The 13520-nt window shown below is 35.4% G+C and overlaps 1 protein-coding gene across 1 annotated transcript; it reads right to left on the bottom strand.

Annotated features, from left to right (window-relative positions):
- Positions 1 to 12314: 12314 nt before the first annotated feature.
- Positions 12315 to 12932, bottom strand: LOC115985622 (E3 ubiquitin-protein ligase MPSR1-like). The gene has a single exon (XM_031108548.1). It carries the CDS (start codon positions 12930 to 12932, stop codon positions 12315 to 12317), a length of 618 nt encoding a protein of 205 aa, XP_030964408.1.
- Between the last annotated feature and the right edge of the window lie 588 nt (positions 12933 to 13520).

The following is a 13520-nucleotide window of genomic DNA, read 5'->3' on the forward strand; positions in this document are numbered from 1 at the left end:
TATGTTGTGAGCAAGGTCATTTAATTTAGTATCTTAGGGTTTTGAAGTGTCTCCCCCCATTTGTGGGTGTTGGGTCGACTATTTGGGGTTTGAAGTGTCTCCCCCCATTGGTGGGTGTTGGGTTGTCTATTTGGGGTTTAAAGTGTCTCCCCCTATTTGCGGGTTTTGGGTAATTTGATTGGGGATTGAAGTGTCTCCCCCCCATTTATGGATGTTGGGTAATTAGGTTGGGGTTTGAAGTATTTCCACCTTATGTGGATGTTGGGTAATTTGGGATTTCTGCAACGTCTTCACTCCATATATCATACCCTGCAGTGGATGTCATACCCATTAACTCTTCCTATGTCATCATAAAGTACTCGGGTAGGTCATAAATTAATTCAAACGGGTCCTTTTCTCTTTCCTCTTCAGTCATCAAGCAATTAATCCTCGATCCTCTCCCAAAATTGTGGTTAGTTAAGGGATTATTGGTGATACTAGGCCTTGTAGGCGATGCAATCACCTTAGTGTCTATTAAATCTTGAATTGCATGACGAAGGCTAAAACACTTGTCAATGTTGTGGCCTGGGCCTTGATGGTAGGCACACCTTTTACTCACATCAAATCTTGTAGGTAATGGGTTTGGGATTGGTCTTGGGTCTAAGATTTTTAGTAACCCCTTTACTTTTAGTTTTTCAAATACTTGACTTATTGGCATATACAGCTCATGAAATTCCCTCCTAGGCTTTGGAGGCGGTCCTTGTGATATTTTCACTAGGGTAATAAGTTGGTGGGGATCATTTTTATATATATTAGAGACTTCTACAGTTTTAGAACTAGACCCTAAATTCTTTTTAAACCTCGGTGTATCTTTATTTCTTATGGTGTCATTATTTATTGCATCCTCAATTTGGGTACTAGCAGCAATTAAAGCCTTAAAATTTGGAAAGTACTGAGTAAACAAATATTTACAGCATATAGGTAACAATTTTTTACAACCAATGTTAATTGCTCTTCTTCATTCGGCCTATTCATCATCTGTGTAGCTTTGGACCTTCACTTGGTAATGAAGGTAGAGAAGGACTCTTTCGACTCTTGTTTAGTGGTCTCCAAATCTCTTGTCGTCACATCCACTTCTATATTATAATTGTATTGATTGTGAAATTCCCTGCAAATATCTTTCTAGTTCCTTACTCTATTGTCTTCAACATTGAGGAACCAATTGAGGGCGGCTCCAGTTAAGGTGTTTTGGAACATTTGTGCTAAAATTTCTTTAGTGGTCCCTAGGGGTTGCCTGGCCCTCATGTACATCTTTAGGTGGGATTTGGGGCAGCCTATACTGTTGAACTTGTCCAAGGTCGACATCTTGAACTTGGGAGGTAATTTCACATCCGGGAAAAGCAAAAGGGATTGGTATTCCATGAGGTCTTCCATCTTGTTGGCCCTTTTGATCATCTCCTCCATCTTATTTATCCTCTCATTAATCTTCTTCTCACCCTCTAGGATAGGGGGATTTTGATCGGTCTTATTCTCTTCTTGGCTACCTTTCAAGTTCTGAAACTGCTATACAATAAGGTTCATGTCTTCTCTCAACTAAATTTGGCTTACTACCATGGTGTTTAGTAACTCTTGAGTGTTAATCGACTCTTCAGTGTTTGGATGCTCGTCCCCTTTTGCCATGGTGATAGTCTTTTGACTTCTAGTGGCTTAGGCTGTCTTATAAGTCAAACACAGGATTGAGATGTTGTAACTGCGGAGTGCCTTCTATGCTCACGGGTTTCAGTACCGTGATAAGCTTAGAACTTGAAATGCTAGCTTGACTGTCATTCTTGGATTCTCTTTGGTGTCTTCCCTCTAATCTTGACCAAATTCTCCCCTAAGAAAAGGCTTGGTTGGTTCAAACAAAGTTAAGTCCCCATCTATGTCAATCTATCAACCAAACAAATACACACAAGATGCAATGCAATATTAACATGGACTGGCCTAAGGATAGGTTCTAAGTCATTACATTGTAGGGTGGGTTTGTTGTTTCATTGTTCCCCATAGCTAGGATGTTACACCTCCCAACTTGTAATGTGATGAACATTACGTTGGTCAAAATGGCATGGTCTATCCTTTGTAGTCAACAAGAAATGATCCAGTGACTTTGGGCTATGAGTTGGTGAGTTCACCACTGAGTACCCGAATCTAATGAAGACCAGTGATCCATGGTTATTACCACCACATGTTGAGATAGGTACATACATATTTGTTATTTTGATGGTACACACTATGACAGTTAGGGAAAGCTTTTAACAATCAACATGGCAAGTTCAAACAAAATATCATACAAACATTACAAGACACAAACAACAAACCAAACAAAAACATCATACCAAAAAAAAAAAAAAAAAAACAAGGGTATATAATTGGCCACCTAAAGTCTAACACGAAGCTTAGCCCTCGACATCCTCAGTGGAGCCGCCATTGTGAGAGACCGCACTACTTGAGGGGTGCTCTCAAAAAGAGATTCGGGTGCTTAGGGCACCTCTCTTTTGGGGTAATTGTGTGGAGTCGCTGTTTATTTTTTTATAAAAAAATAAGAAAAAATAAAATGCAACTTACATATCCAAAAATACCTCAAATTTATTAATTGATTATACAAATACAACTTGGACCTCAAATTTATTAATTGATTATACGAACACAACTTGGTAGAATAACTTTACAAGGTTTTGGTCCTAAATACAATCTATGTAAAAATTACAAAGTTTTGATTCTAGTTACAATCTACCAAAACAAAAGATAAAACACTAGTCTACTATCCAAAAACCTAAGTTTGGGGGCTAGGTTATAGAATGGGAAGGTGTTAGACACCCATTCCGCCCAGACAGAGTCTGGTTTTCTAGACTCTAAATGACCATCATATACCCTTTTGTATGATATTGAATGATATGCTATAATACATGTAACAAACACTTACTTGACAAAATTAATTTAAACAAATTTGTGTTATGAATATGCCCTCTTCTCAAAGAAAAAAAGAAAAAGAAAAATCAGATTTGTTTTTTGAAGGTTAAGAAAAATGAAATTTGATTAATAAAAATTAGATTTGTTTTGTAGAGATAAAAATGTGATTGGGTTAATAAAAATTAGATTTGTTTTATAAGAGAAAAAAGAAAAAGAAAAAAGATATTTGATTGATTAAAATCAGATCTTTTTTATAGGAGAGAAAAAAAAATGAGATATGATTGATTAAAAATCATATCTGTTTTATAAGAGAAAAAGATGAGATTTGGTCAATAAAAATCAGATCTATTTTATAAGAGAAAAAAAAAATCAGATTTGATTGATTAAAAAATCAGATCTGTTTTATAAGAGAAAAAAAAGATCAGATTTGATTGAATAAAAATTAGATCTATTTTATAAGAGAGAAAAAAATGGGATTTTTAAAAGAGGATCCATATTCATAATTCGAATCTATTATGCATGCATCACATATTTATGGAATGACATTTTAAAATTTATAAAAAAATAAAATAAAATAAAATAAACCTTAACCTAACAATTAATTCATTCTTTGAAAATTCAAAATCTGCAGTTTTTATTTAAGAAGAAAACTATTTTAGAAAAAATTTCAGATCTGTATTTAATGAAAATACATATATGTTTTTTTATTGTTTTGTTTTTTTTTTTTTTTTTTTTTTTTTAATTTAGAAAAAGCTTTGGTGATTAATTGCAGATCTTGAATTTAAAAAAAAAAATTAAATCACGAACATGTTAATCAATTAGAGAAAATCCCAACCAAACATGTGAACATGGCATATATGAATTGTAAACAAGATCATAATGAAATCAAACACATGTTAAACAAAAACCATGCAATGAACAACACAACATATCAATTAAGAGAAAAGAAAAAAAACAAATACAAGAATGAAATTAAATACCTACTTGCATGAATATGACCTTCATTGGGAGAATATTTTAGAAATCAAAGAAATTTTCACCTCTTTGAGATCTAAAACATTTCACTTACAAAAAATAAGTTCTTAAAGGCAAAACTTCCAGAACGTCTTGAACGTAAGGGAAGCAAAGAAGTCAGAAAAGAGAAGGCCCTCATTTATGATCTTTTTCCTCTATTTATAGAGGTTGGGATGCTTAAAAAATCAGCTGAATGAGATCAGATACGAATTGGAAAGCATTCTTATCTCTAAAAATTCAAAAAAGATAGGTTTTATCTTAATCAGAAGGTTCCTGGGCTGAACCACGAATTTGGGCCAATTGGCACTTGGGAAGTGTCGACTGGCCCTCTTAGGTGAGCCCCCTTTTCAATTTTGGTTCGATTTTGACTCTTTTTTTTTTTTTTTTTTTAGTTGGGAATTGCACCTAGATGCATTTTTAATTCATATTCTAAAAATTAACCCCTTTTTCTTGATAATCAGGTCTTTAAAGTAAATAATTATCTGATAGATAAATATTCTAAAAAGACCTAATTATCAACAATGTCTTATTATCTGATTATCTATTTTATTTCCATGCAAGTAGGCTTATTTTTGACAAAAACCAACAACCAATCACAGAATTATTTAATTAATTTTAATTGTTTAACCAATAAGAATTAATTTAAATTAATCACATGTGATCAGTTCCACTCAAACAAAATACATGCAGACCATGAAAACTTGATCATGTGATATCTTTCAATCCAATGGTTTGATTTGGGAATCAGACATATTGTCGTAACTGTTAGAATCTCAAGATCATTTTTTTGATATGAAATGAATGAATTAATACATGTAATGCAACTATAATTTTTTCGAGTATATGAACGGTCATTCTAGCCATCTTCTAAGATTAAATTATGGGTGCAAAATCGAGTGTCTATAGTGACGAAGGCTGTGTGGTAGATGGCGGTAGGAGCCTTGGAGAAAGCCCTAACCCTATGAGACAACTTTGCATTCCCGCTCATCCCTTTCCTCAACTTGGCCTCCACGGCCTCCTCCTTGGCGGAAAGCTCGATATCGTTCGGGTTCATATCACCAAGAATGGGTAGCAATAGTAGATTTGCCACATCCTCCAAGGTTACAGTGATCTCGTCGCAAGAAAGGAAGAAGGTATGATTGGCGCTACACCACCAGCGGACTAAATGGTGGAGGTTGAAAAAATCCCAATAGTTGGACAAACACTAGGATGAAATGATGGCCTTCAACACACTGGCCTGCTGTAATGCTGTCATAAAACCCACATCGAACAACTCTGTGTCTACCCACTCTTTCCAACCCAAAGACGTGCTCGACTCGAATTTGAAGAGAATGGGCATGAGTAGTGAACTTCCTTTGCAGATATCAAGGTCGGGAATGATGGAAGCCAAAGGGGCCCAAGAAATCTCCATGTCACGACGGTAAACAGAAAGCCACATACGACCCGACGGTAGAGGCGAATAGTCACCGAGTACTACGAGGAAATGGATATGAGTTCCGTACCATGGGTCAATGAAAGGAGGACACTTACTACCCGGATAGCGACCCCCTTCCTCCTTTTCGGAGTGGTCCAATTCGGAATAGGGAGCCACTGCACCCACAATTTTGGTAGGCGGATCGTTAGCGGCAACCTATTTCCCTTTATGGTGTGAATAACCATCACCTTTTGCCAACGACATGACAGATGACTTGAATGGAGAAAATGGGTAACGAGGTTTTATGGTGACGGGAAAAGAAAAGAAAAGGTTATGAGGGAATGATGAGGAAAAGAAAAATAAAAAGGTTAAGGACAATAAAAGTGGCGTGAAAGGGAGCAACGGGTCAGCTGTCAAAAGAGGCATCATATTAATGAAGCGGAAGTAGTGTTCCAAAATTATTGCTAAATTGGGAAATTCGAAGAGACAAATCTGTTCATGGCGGGAAAGGAAACAAGGCAGGGTCCACTGTTTAAAAAACCCACGAAATAAGAGAAAAGAAAAAAGAAGAAAAGGAAGAAGAAGATAATAGTAAACAAATAATAAGCATTCACATATGAATTGCAAGAGCAATCCACATGATCAGGGGGCTGAATGTTGATGCCCACTTTTGACAGAGGACCCAACAATAGAAGAAGCCCAACAATATGAAGAAAGTGAGAAGAGAAAATAGTAAAGCAAGCCTCAGTAGGCGGGAATGGCAGGATTGATGGCCAACAAGCCCACAAGAATGAAAAGAGGTAAAGATGGAGTAAGTGGGCCGAGAAAGCCCAAGGAATGAAGTACTAAGCCCATCGGACTTGTAAGAAGTAGAGAGAGAATAAATGGTCCGAAGAAGCCCAAGAAATGAGTTAGTAAACTCAATGGGCTGGCCTAAAACCCAATAAGTCCAAGTAGTAATGAGAAGTGAATATGTGGTAATTAGACCGAGGAAGCCCAAAGGATTTAGCAAAAAGCCCATGGGAGTAATAGAGATAAAGAGGTAGTAAATGGGCCGGGGAAGCCTGAAGAATGTCGTAATGAAATGGGTTGGCATAGCAGGAATGTTGGCCAACAAAGCCAAAGAGAGGTAAAGAAGTGAAAGGTAGGCCTGAGAAGCCTTGAGCAGAAAACTTACAAGAAAGGGTGTTGACCACGAGTCCATGATAGAACATGAAGCAAAAGGAGGAAAAAGCTATACCAGGCACAGTGGAATGACATGGTAGGAGCAATGGCCAAGAGGGCCACAAACGCAAGAAAGGAGAATATGGGCTCGACAAGAAGATGATAACTCTTGCCCAAGTAATGCCTAGTCTGAAGAAGAGATGAAAGACAGAGAATATGAGCCCAAAAACCCATATGTCCTTCATGCCACAAGAGTTAAACACCCACCAGAATGTATAGTAGAATCAGACAAACACAGAGGCAACAGCAAAGACGTGAAGGCTAGAAAAGGAACAGATTCAGATGGAAGTGAAGCATACACACAGGGCCTAAGCACATACATGAGAGGTGGGTCACAGGTCAAGGGTATCAAAGGGTGTGGTCTAGTGGTAGGGAGAAATGGGGGGTCTATCTTGGGGTTCCCGCTCAAACTTCTTTTGGGAGAGGTGTCCTACTAGGATGGCATATCACCTAAAAGAAGTAAGTATAAGTGGGAACCACTTGATGCATGCCATAGAGGTAGATGAAGGAGAGGTTTAACCCTTATTCAGATGAAAGTAGTGAAAATAGAGAGAGGTAAGAAACATGACAAGCCATTTTTGTCTAGGAATGAGGAGTGGTGCAAGCAACACAGTGCAATAGTAGTGGTTGGGTAGCCGACAAGCCAATGGGTAGCCTTGGAAGGACGCCCACAATGAGCCAAAAGCCGTTGAAGGGTAAAAATGGTAAATCTTGTCATGAAAGATAGTATAAAAGGTGATAGCTGTGAATAGTGAAAAGGGGGGAGGGGGGATCCATCACGAAAAGAAGTAGAGGTAGAACAAGGAAGAAAAAGAGAGAAGAAAAGGAAAACACACAGAACCAGAGAAAAGCAAGAGTGGTAGGAATAGAGGCATGCATCAATACGCTACCCATTTCTCTCCCTCTTGACAAACCCATTTTCTGAGAGTTTAAGAGTTAAAGTTCAAGCCATCTTGGTCCTTTTTCCAAAGTGTGTAATCTCTATGGCAGAAGCCTACTTTGAGGTTACTTACATTGGAGATTGGCTCCCATTTTGGACTTGTATTTGCTGAGAAGCTAAGCCCATTTCTCTAGCAGACGAGTTTTACTCTTGTGATTGCTAAACGATTAGCTTGTTACCTTATTATTGAACTACTTGCTATAACATTGTTATTTGCAGTTGTATTATTCTGCCATAACCTTACTAGATTTCTTTGTCCTTTTATTTAGGTGCCAGTATCATTTGTCAAGTGTTATAGTTATTCTGCCATATTGTATTCCTTGCTATAATGTCTGTAACAATTGCTTCTACCATGGGCACACCATACACTCAAGACTCCTGCCAAGGCACGTCTATACTAGGATGGCTCAACTTGTGTGCAAATTGGCCTAAGGTGTGTTTCACTTAGGCCGGTCCCAACTCTACTACCTCAAAATCACGGTCGTGGTACAATAGAAGAGATCAAAGCCCAACAACACAAAAGGCCCACCACAATTGTCTTTTCTGTTTTTCAATTTTTATTAAGCATAATAACCCACTATCGTTTGGTTACACACAACAAATAAATATCAATGATTTCGTTATTGATGACTTATCCTTAACAAGAATTAGGATTTCCCAGCTTCCTTGTTGGTGCGTGGTCCTCAAAATTGGGTCCCTCCAAATTGTTTATCTATTAAAATCAATGTGGATGGCATTGTTGGCCCTTATTATTCTTCTATGGCTATAATAGCTGGGAATTGGAGAAGTGAGTTAGTGTTTGCTTGCTCCCAAAAGGTAAACACCACCTTCCCTCTTTAAGTTGAAGTTAGTGCAATTAACGCTCCATTTGTTTTGAAGTAAAATATTTTCACATTTTACAGTGTTTGTTTTGCAATAAAATACTTTCAGTCAACAAAATAACCAAGGCAAATTTGTGTAAAATATTTTACACTTGAAATATTGGTAAAACATTTTACATTTTGTCATGTCTCTCAGCCCGATGCTCTACCTATCTCTCTCACTCTCACACTATCAGTATTTTCTTCAAAACTTAGTCCACCACAGTCCTTCTCTCCCACCCATCACCGACTCTTCCCTCTGCTGGTGCTACCCATCACCGACTTCACCTAAGTTTTTGTTTTTTTTTTTTCCCTATAATCCTCCATCGTTGTTGTTAGCTCCACCATTTCTTGGCCACCTCTACTGTCATCAAACATCCACAGGTTCTTAGTTTTAATTTTTTTCCTTTACTACCGAGTGGGTTACTGATCTGGGTTTTTGCTTTGTTTGGGTCTAGCATGGCTACTATTGTGGGTTGCCGTGGATGGTTGGGACAGATTGTGGGTCATGGTGGTGGCTCGTGGTGGCAAAGGGTGGGTAGCTAAGATGGTTTGTGGGTTGCTGTGGTGGCTGTGTTGTGGTGGTAGTTGGCTATGAGAAATATGCCAACAACGATTTTTGTGATAACTCTGTTGAGAATTTTGCACTTTCTTTTGCAATCATCCACGATTCTATACTTACATTTTAAAAAAATTTAAAACACTCAAATTCTTTATTACAATTTTAGGAATCTTGCATTGTTGCAAAGGAAGAAAAAAACGGCATTTTAAACAACAAAAAGAAGCCTCAAAGCCTCTCTTCAAAGTTCTCTCTCTGTGGGTGTGGGTGTGGGTGTGGGTGTGGGTGTGAGTTTCTGTTAAGTGATTGGGGTGTTAATGTTTCATTTTGATTAGAGATTTTAGGAATTTTTGGCATATTTGTTCTTTTTTTTTTTTTTTTCTTCTTCCAATGTTGAACTTGATTTTTAGGATTCAAGGTAGTCCTTTTTGTAGTCCTTGTAAACCAAAACTGTTTTGTCCTCAATCCCAATGGTTTTAAGGTAGTCTTTTTTGTAGTCCTTGTAGACTTTGATGCTCCATCCATCTCTATGTATTTTTTGGAAGTTAATAAAATAAATTATTTTAATAATTTTTTTTTGTCCATTTTACATTGAACCAAGTACTAAAAAATATTTTACACAACATTTTCATGTACATAGTCAAACATGGTAAAATGAAAATATTTTCCTGCAAATATTTTACATGTAAAATATTTTACTTTTGCAAATATTTTACATCAAAACAAACAGAGCGTAAATGGCAAATCATGTGTTATTGGAGAATCTTAAGCTAAATTTTTTACAACTACAGATAAATACCAGTTGACTGTAGCAAGTTGTCAAAATAAAATACAATATTTTATTAAGATTATATCTCTTCCTTCAATTAAAAAACTCAAATTCTTCCGCTTCCTTTATTATTTTAATGAATTGTTTCTATTATTTAAAATGAAGTGATAAAAAAAAAAAAGAAGAACATTTGATATTTGGTGTATTATAAAGTGTAGTGGTAAAATAGATAAAGTAACTTTTTAAGGTGCTAAAATCTAAAATTTTTAGCACCACCACAATGAATACTCTAACTTCAACAACAACAAAAATCCTAGCTAGCTTAGTATTAAAAAAAATTATTTTGTTTTTGTTTTTGTCTTTGTTGGTAAATAATTGCATCTTAATGTATTTATAAACAATGATTTTAAGTATTTATAATTTTTTAATACTATATGAATGCCTATTTGGAGTTTTTTTTATTTTTATTTTTATTTTATGTATATATATATATATATATATATATATACTTTGACCTTCATTAGCTTAAAATCCTTGGGCTGTCCTTGGATGTGGGTAACTGCCTCTCATGTTTTGAGTCTATTATCAAGAGTGAAGCACGTTCTTTTGTATAACTTTGCTTTTTTCTTTGGTTTATAAATCATTCTTTCATTAAAAAAAAAATAAATAAATAAATAAAGAAGTTAGGGGCAGCTCCAATTCCCACAATCATGAATGTATCAAAAACATGGGATTCGAGAGTTCAATAGTACGAGATTTACCTCTAGCATGTTTCAGAATGTTGTTTGGGTGTATTGACTTTGGTGTCTTGTAATAGGTGCGACCATGTAGGGTAACTGCCTCTCATGTTTTGAGTCTATTATCAAGAGTGAAGCACGTTCTTTTGTATAACTTTGCTTTTTTCTTTGGTTTATAAATCATTCTTTCATTAAAAAAAAAAATAAATAAATAAATAAAGAAGTTAGGGGCAGCTCCAATTCCCACAATCATGAATGTATCAAAAACATGGGATTCGAGAGTTCAATAGTACGAGATTTACCTCTAGCATGTTTCAGAATGTTGTTTGGGTGTATTGACTTTGGTGTCTTGTAATAGGTGCGACCATGTAGGGTAACTGCCTCTCATGTTTTGAGTCTATTATCAAGAGTGAAGCACGTTCTTTTGTATAACTTTGCTTTTTTCTTTGGTTTATAAATCATTCTTTCATTAAAAAAAAAAATAAATAAATAAATAAAGAAGTTAGGGGCAGCTCCAATTCCCACAATCATGAATGTATCAAAAACATGGGATTCGAGAGTTCAATAGTACGAGATTTACCTCTAGCATGTTTCAGAATGTTGTTTGGGTGTATTGACTTTGGTGTCTTGTAATAGGTGCGACCATGTAGGAAAACCATGTAAGAAAGACCATTAACATTCGGGCCTGGGCTATCACTTCCAAACCAAATTAGGGCCTAGGCTTAAGGCCCACTATACAAAAAAAATTAAAAAATTAAAAGGGAAATTAAGGCCTCCAAAGCTGTACGTGTGTTCTAAAAATGTCCCAAAAATTGAATTTTTTAAATGGAAAGAAAAATTGGTGTGTTTTGTTTTATTTCCCCCACCTCTAAAAAGTCCATCAGAATATTGAGTTAATAGGAATCGAACCCAATTAAAATTATAAATAATTACTAAAAAAATTGCTGTGTCCCTAATAATTATTGAGAATCAACTGTCTCAACAACAACTTGAGACTTTATCTTTTGTAAATAAAACTCTTAAATAACATATTACATTATTAAGTGAAATTATAATAATATCCTTAATTAGAAACTATTGTTCTACACTTTAAAAGTTATTTTATTCCTGTAATATTATAATTTTAAGTGGATTAGCTATTTTCAATTGCAAAGAGTTGTTGAAAAACCTAAATACAAATGCTTAATTAGTAATATTGTATCTCAAAAACAAGACAAATGATTTTAAAGAAAAAATTATAATATATAAAATTAAATAAATATTTTTCAATTACTATTAATTAATGTAGAAAGCTCCATTTAAACTCATTGTCTTAACTCTTAAGCCCCAAAATATATTTGTTCTCATTGATCCTGAATATCTCTACTTTCTTCCCCCTTTTAAGGGTATGTGAAATACTGTGAATTTTTTTGTGGGCAAAATTACATGACATTTATTTTTTTGTGTAGGTTGCAATTACATGCAATAAATTTGATTTTTAAATGTTATATGCCTTACATTTAAATAAAAATTGAAAGAAATAAAAGGAATAAATATTAAATTGGAAGGTAGATGTTATCCCATAAAAACGTCCAAAAAGCAAAACAATTGTCCATCCCTCATCAAGCAAACATACGAAAAAATTATGAAAAATAAAATTATGCTTTTTTAAAATACTAAAATTGTTTATTAAAACCTGACCACCTAGGTTTCAACTTAAAATGTAAAAACAAGTATCCATCTAAATTCCATAAATTCCCTAAAAAATAAAAATAAAGCAAAAGTAAATGAACAAAGAAGTGAAAGAATCCCCCTCAAAAAAAAAAAAAAAAAAAAAAAAAAACGAAGTGAAAGAACAACCTATATAATATAGCATATGTAATTAGCACTCTATGCCATATTGCCATTGCCATCTCTCTTGTCTTGTGTTGACGAGTCATCAGCAATTGCAACCTCACATTCACCTTCACCTTCTTCTTCCTCCACCAAAATCTGAAAATCAGAATCCATATAGTCTTCATAGAAATCCATTTGGCCACCTATCCCTCTAGTCACCATAACCACCCTATTCTTCCTCCTCTGACCTCTTCCTTCTTCCTCGACAACCGGCATACCGAATCGACAAATCGGGCACGACCCTTGTACCTTGAGCCATGACTCGATGCAACTCGAGTGAAACTTGTGCCTGCAAGGCATCTCTCGAGCCTCCCCACCTCTCTCGTACCCTTCCAAGCACACCGCACAGTGCTCATCCTTAAGGCTTAAAGATTCCAACCTTGGCATGGCCTCGATTGAGTCCTTCGACGCTGGCAAAGCCCTTCCTCCTCGATTCTCCGACGTCGAACTGTCGTCGTTGAGCCAGGTGGCAACCTCGAATATGAGTAGACATTGCATACATTCGAGGTTTACCACCAGATGGGTCATGCCCAGGCTCGCTGCTTCATGAACTAAACGACTGATACGTTGGACAATGAGGCTGAGGCTCTCTTGGGTTTGGGGTTCTGACATGTTTGAAATTCACTCACAATCACAAAAACAGAGACAAAGATGGTGTTTATGAGATATGATACACAATTTATAAAGAAGAAAAACCGAAGGTTTAGACTTCAGAATCTGATAGAAACTTTACAACAAAAGCTTAAGCTGGAAAAATTATCCTCTGATGCTCTCACAGATTAGTAGATACGCTTATCTATCTCGCACGTGCAGCTCATAGTCCACTTTAACATAGTAATCTTAAAATACAATATTTTTGGCATGCTGGCATGGTAAGATATATATTTGGATTAATGTTACTACGCATAATGGTTGGTTTTCTTTCATCTAATTTTACAAAGTAATGTTATAGAACCTGTTATGCGTGCTTACATGAGAAAGATGTATATTCAATTAGAATTATATTATATTGCCATATTCAAGAATATTGTAGTTAAATTAAGACTTAAAAGTATTTTTAGTTCAGACATATAGTATTCAAATTTTCATCTCTCTACTATCAAATTATAAAAAATATAATATTATTTTTATATATATTTATTTATATTATCATCAATCACACTATACCATCTTAAAAATTATAAAAGTTTTTATATATAG

The sequence above is a fragment of the Quercus lobata genome, chromosome 4 (genome assembly GCF_001633185.2).
Source record: "Quercus lobata isolate SW786 chromosome 4, ValleyOak3.0 Primary Assembly, whole genome shotgun sequence".
Classification (NCBI taxonomy): Eukaryota; Viridiplantae; Streptophyta; class Magnoliopsida; order Fagales; family Fagaceae; genus Quercus; species Quercus lobata.

Excerpts from the sequence above, each read along its gene's own strand:
- LOC115985622 (XM_031108548.1), bottom strand. The coding sequence starts at position 12,932 with ATGTCAGAACCCCAAACCCAAGAGAGCCTCAGCCTCATTGTCCAACGT.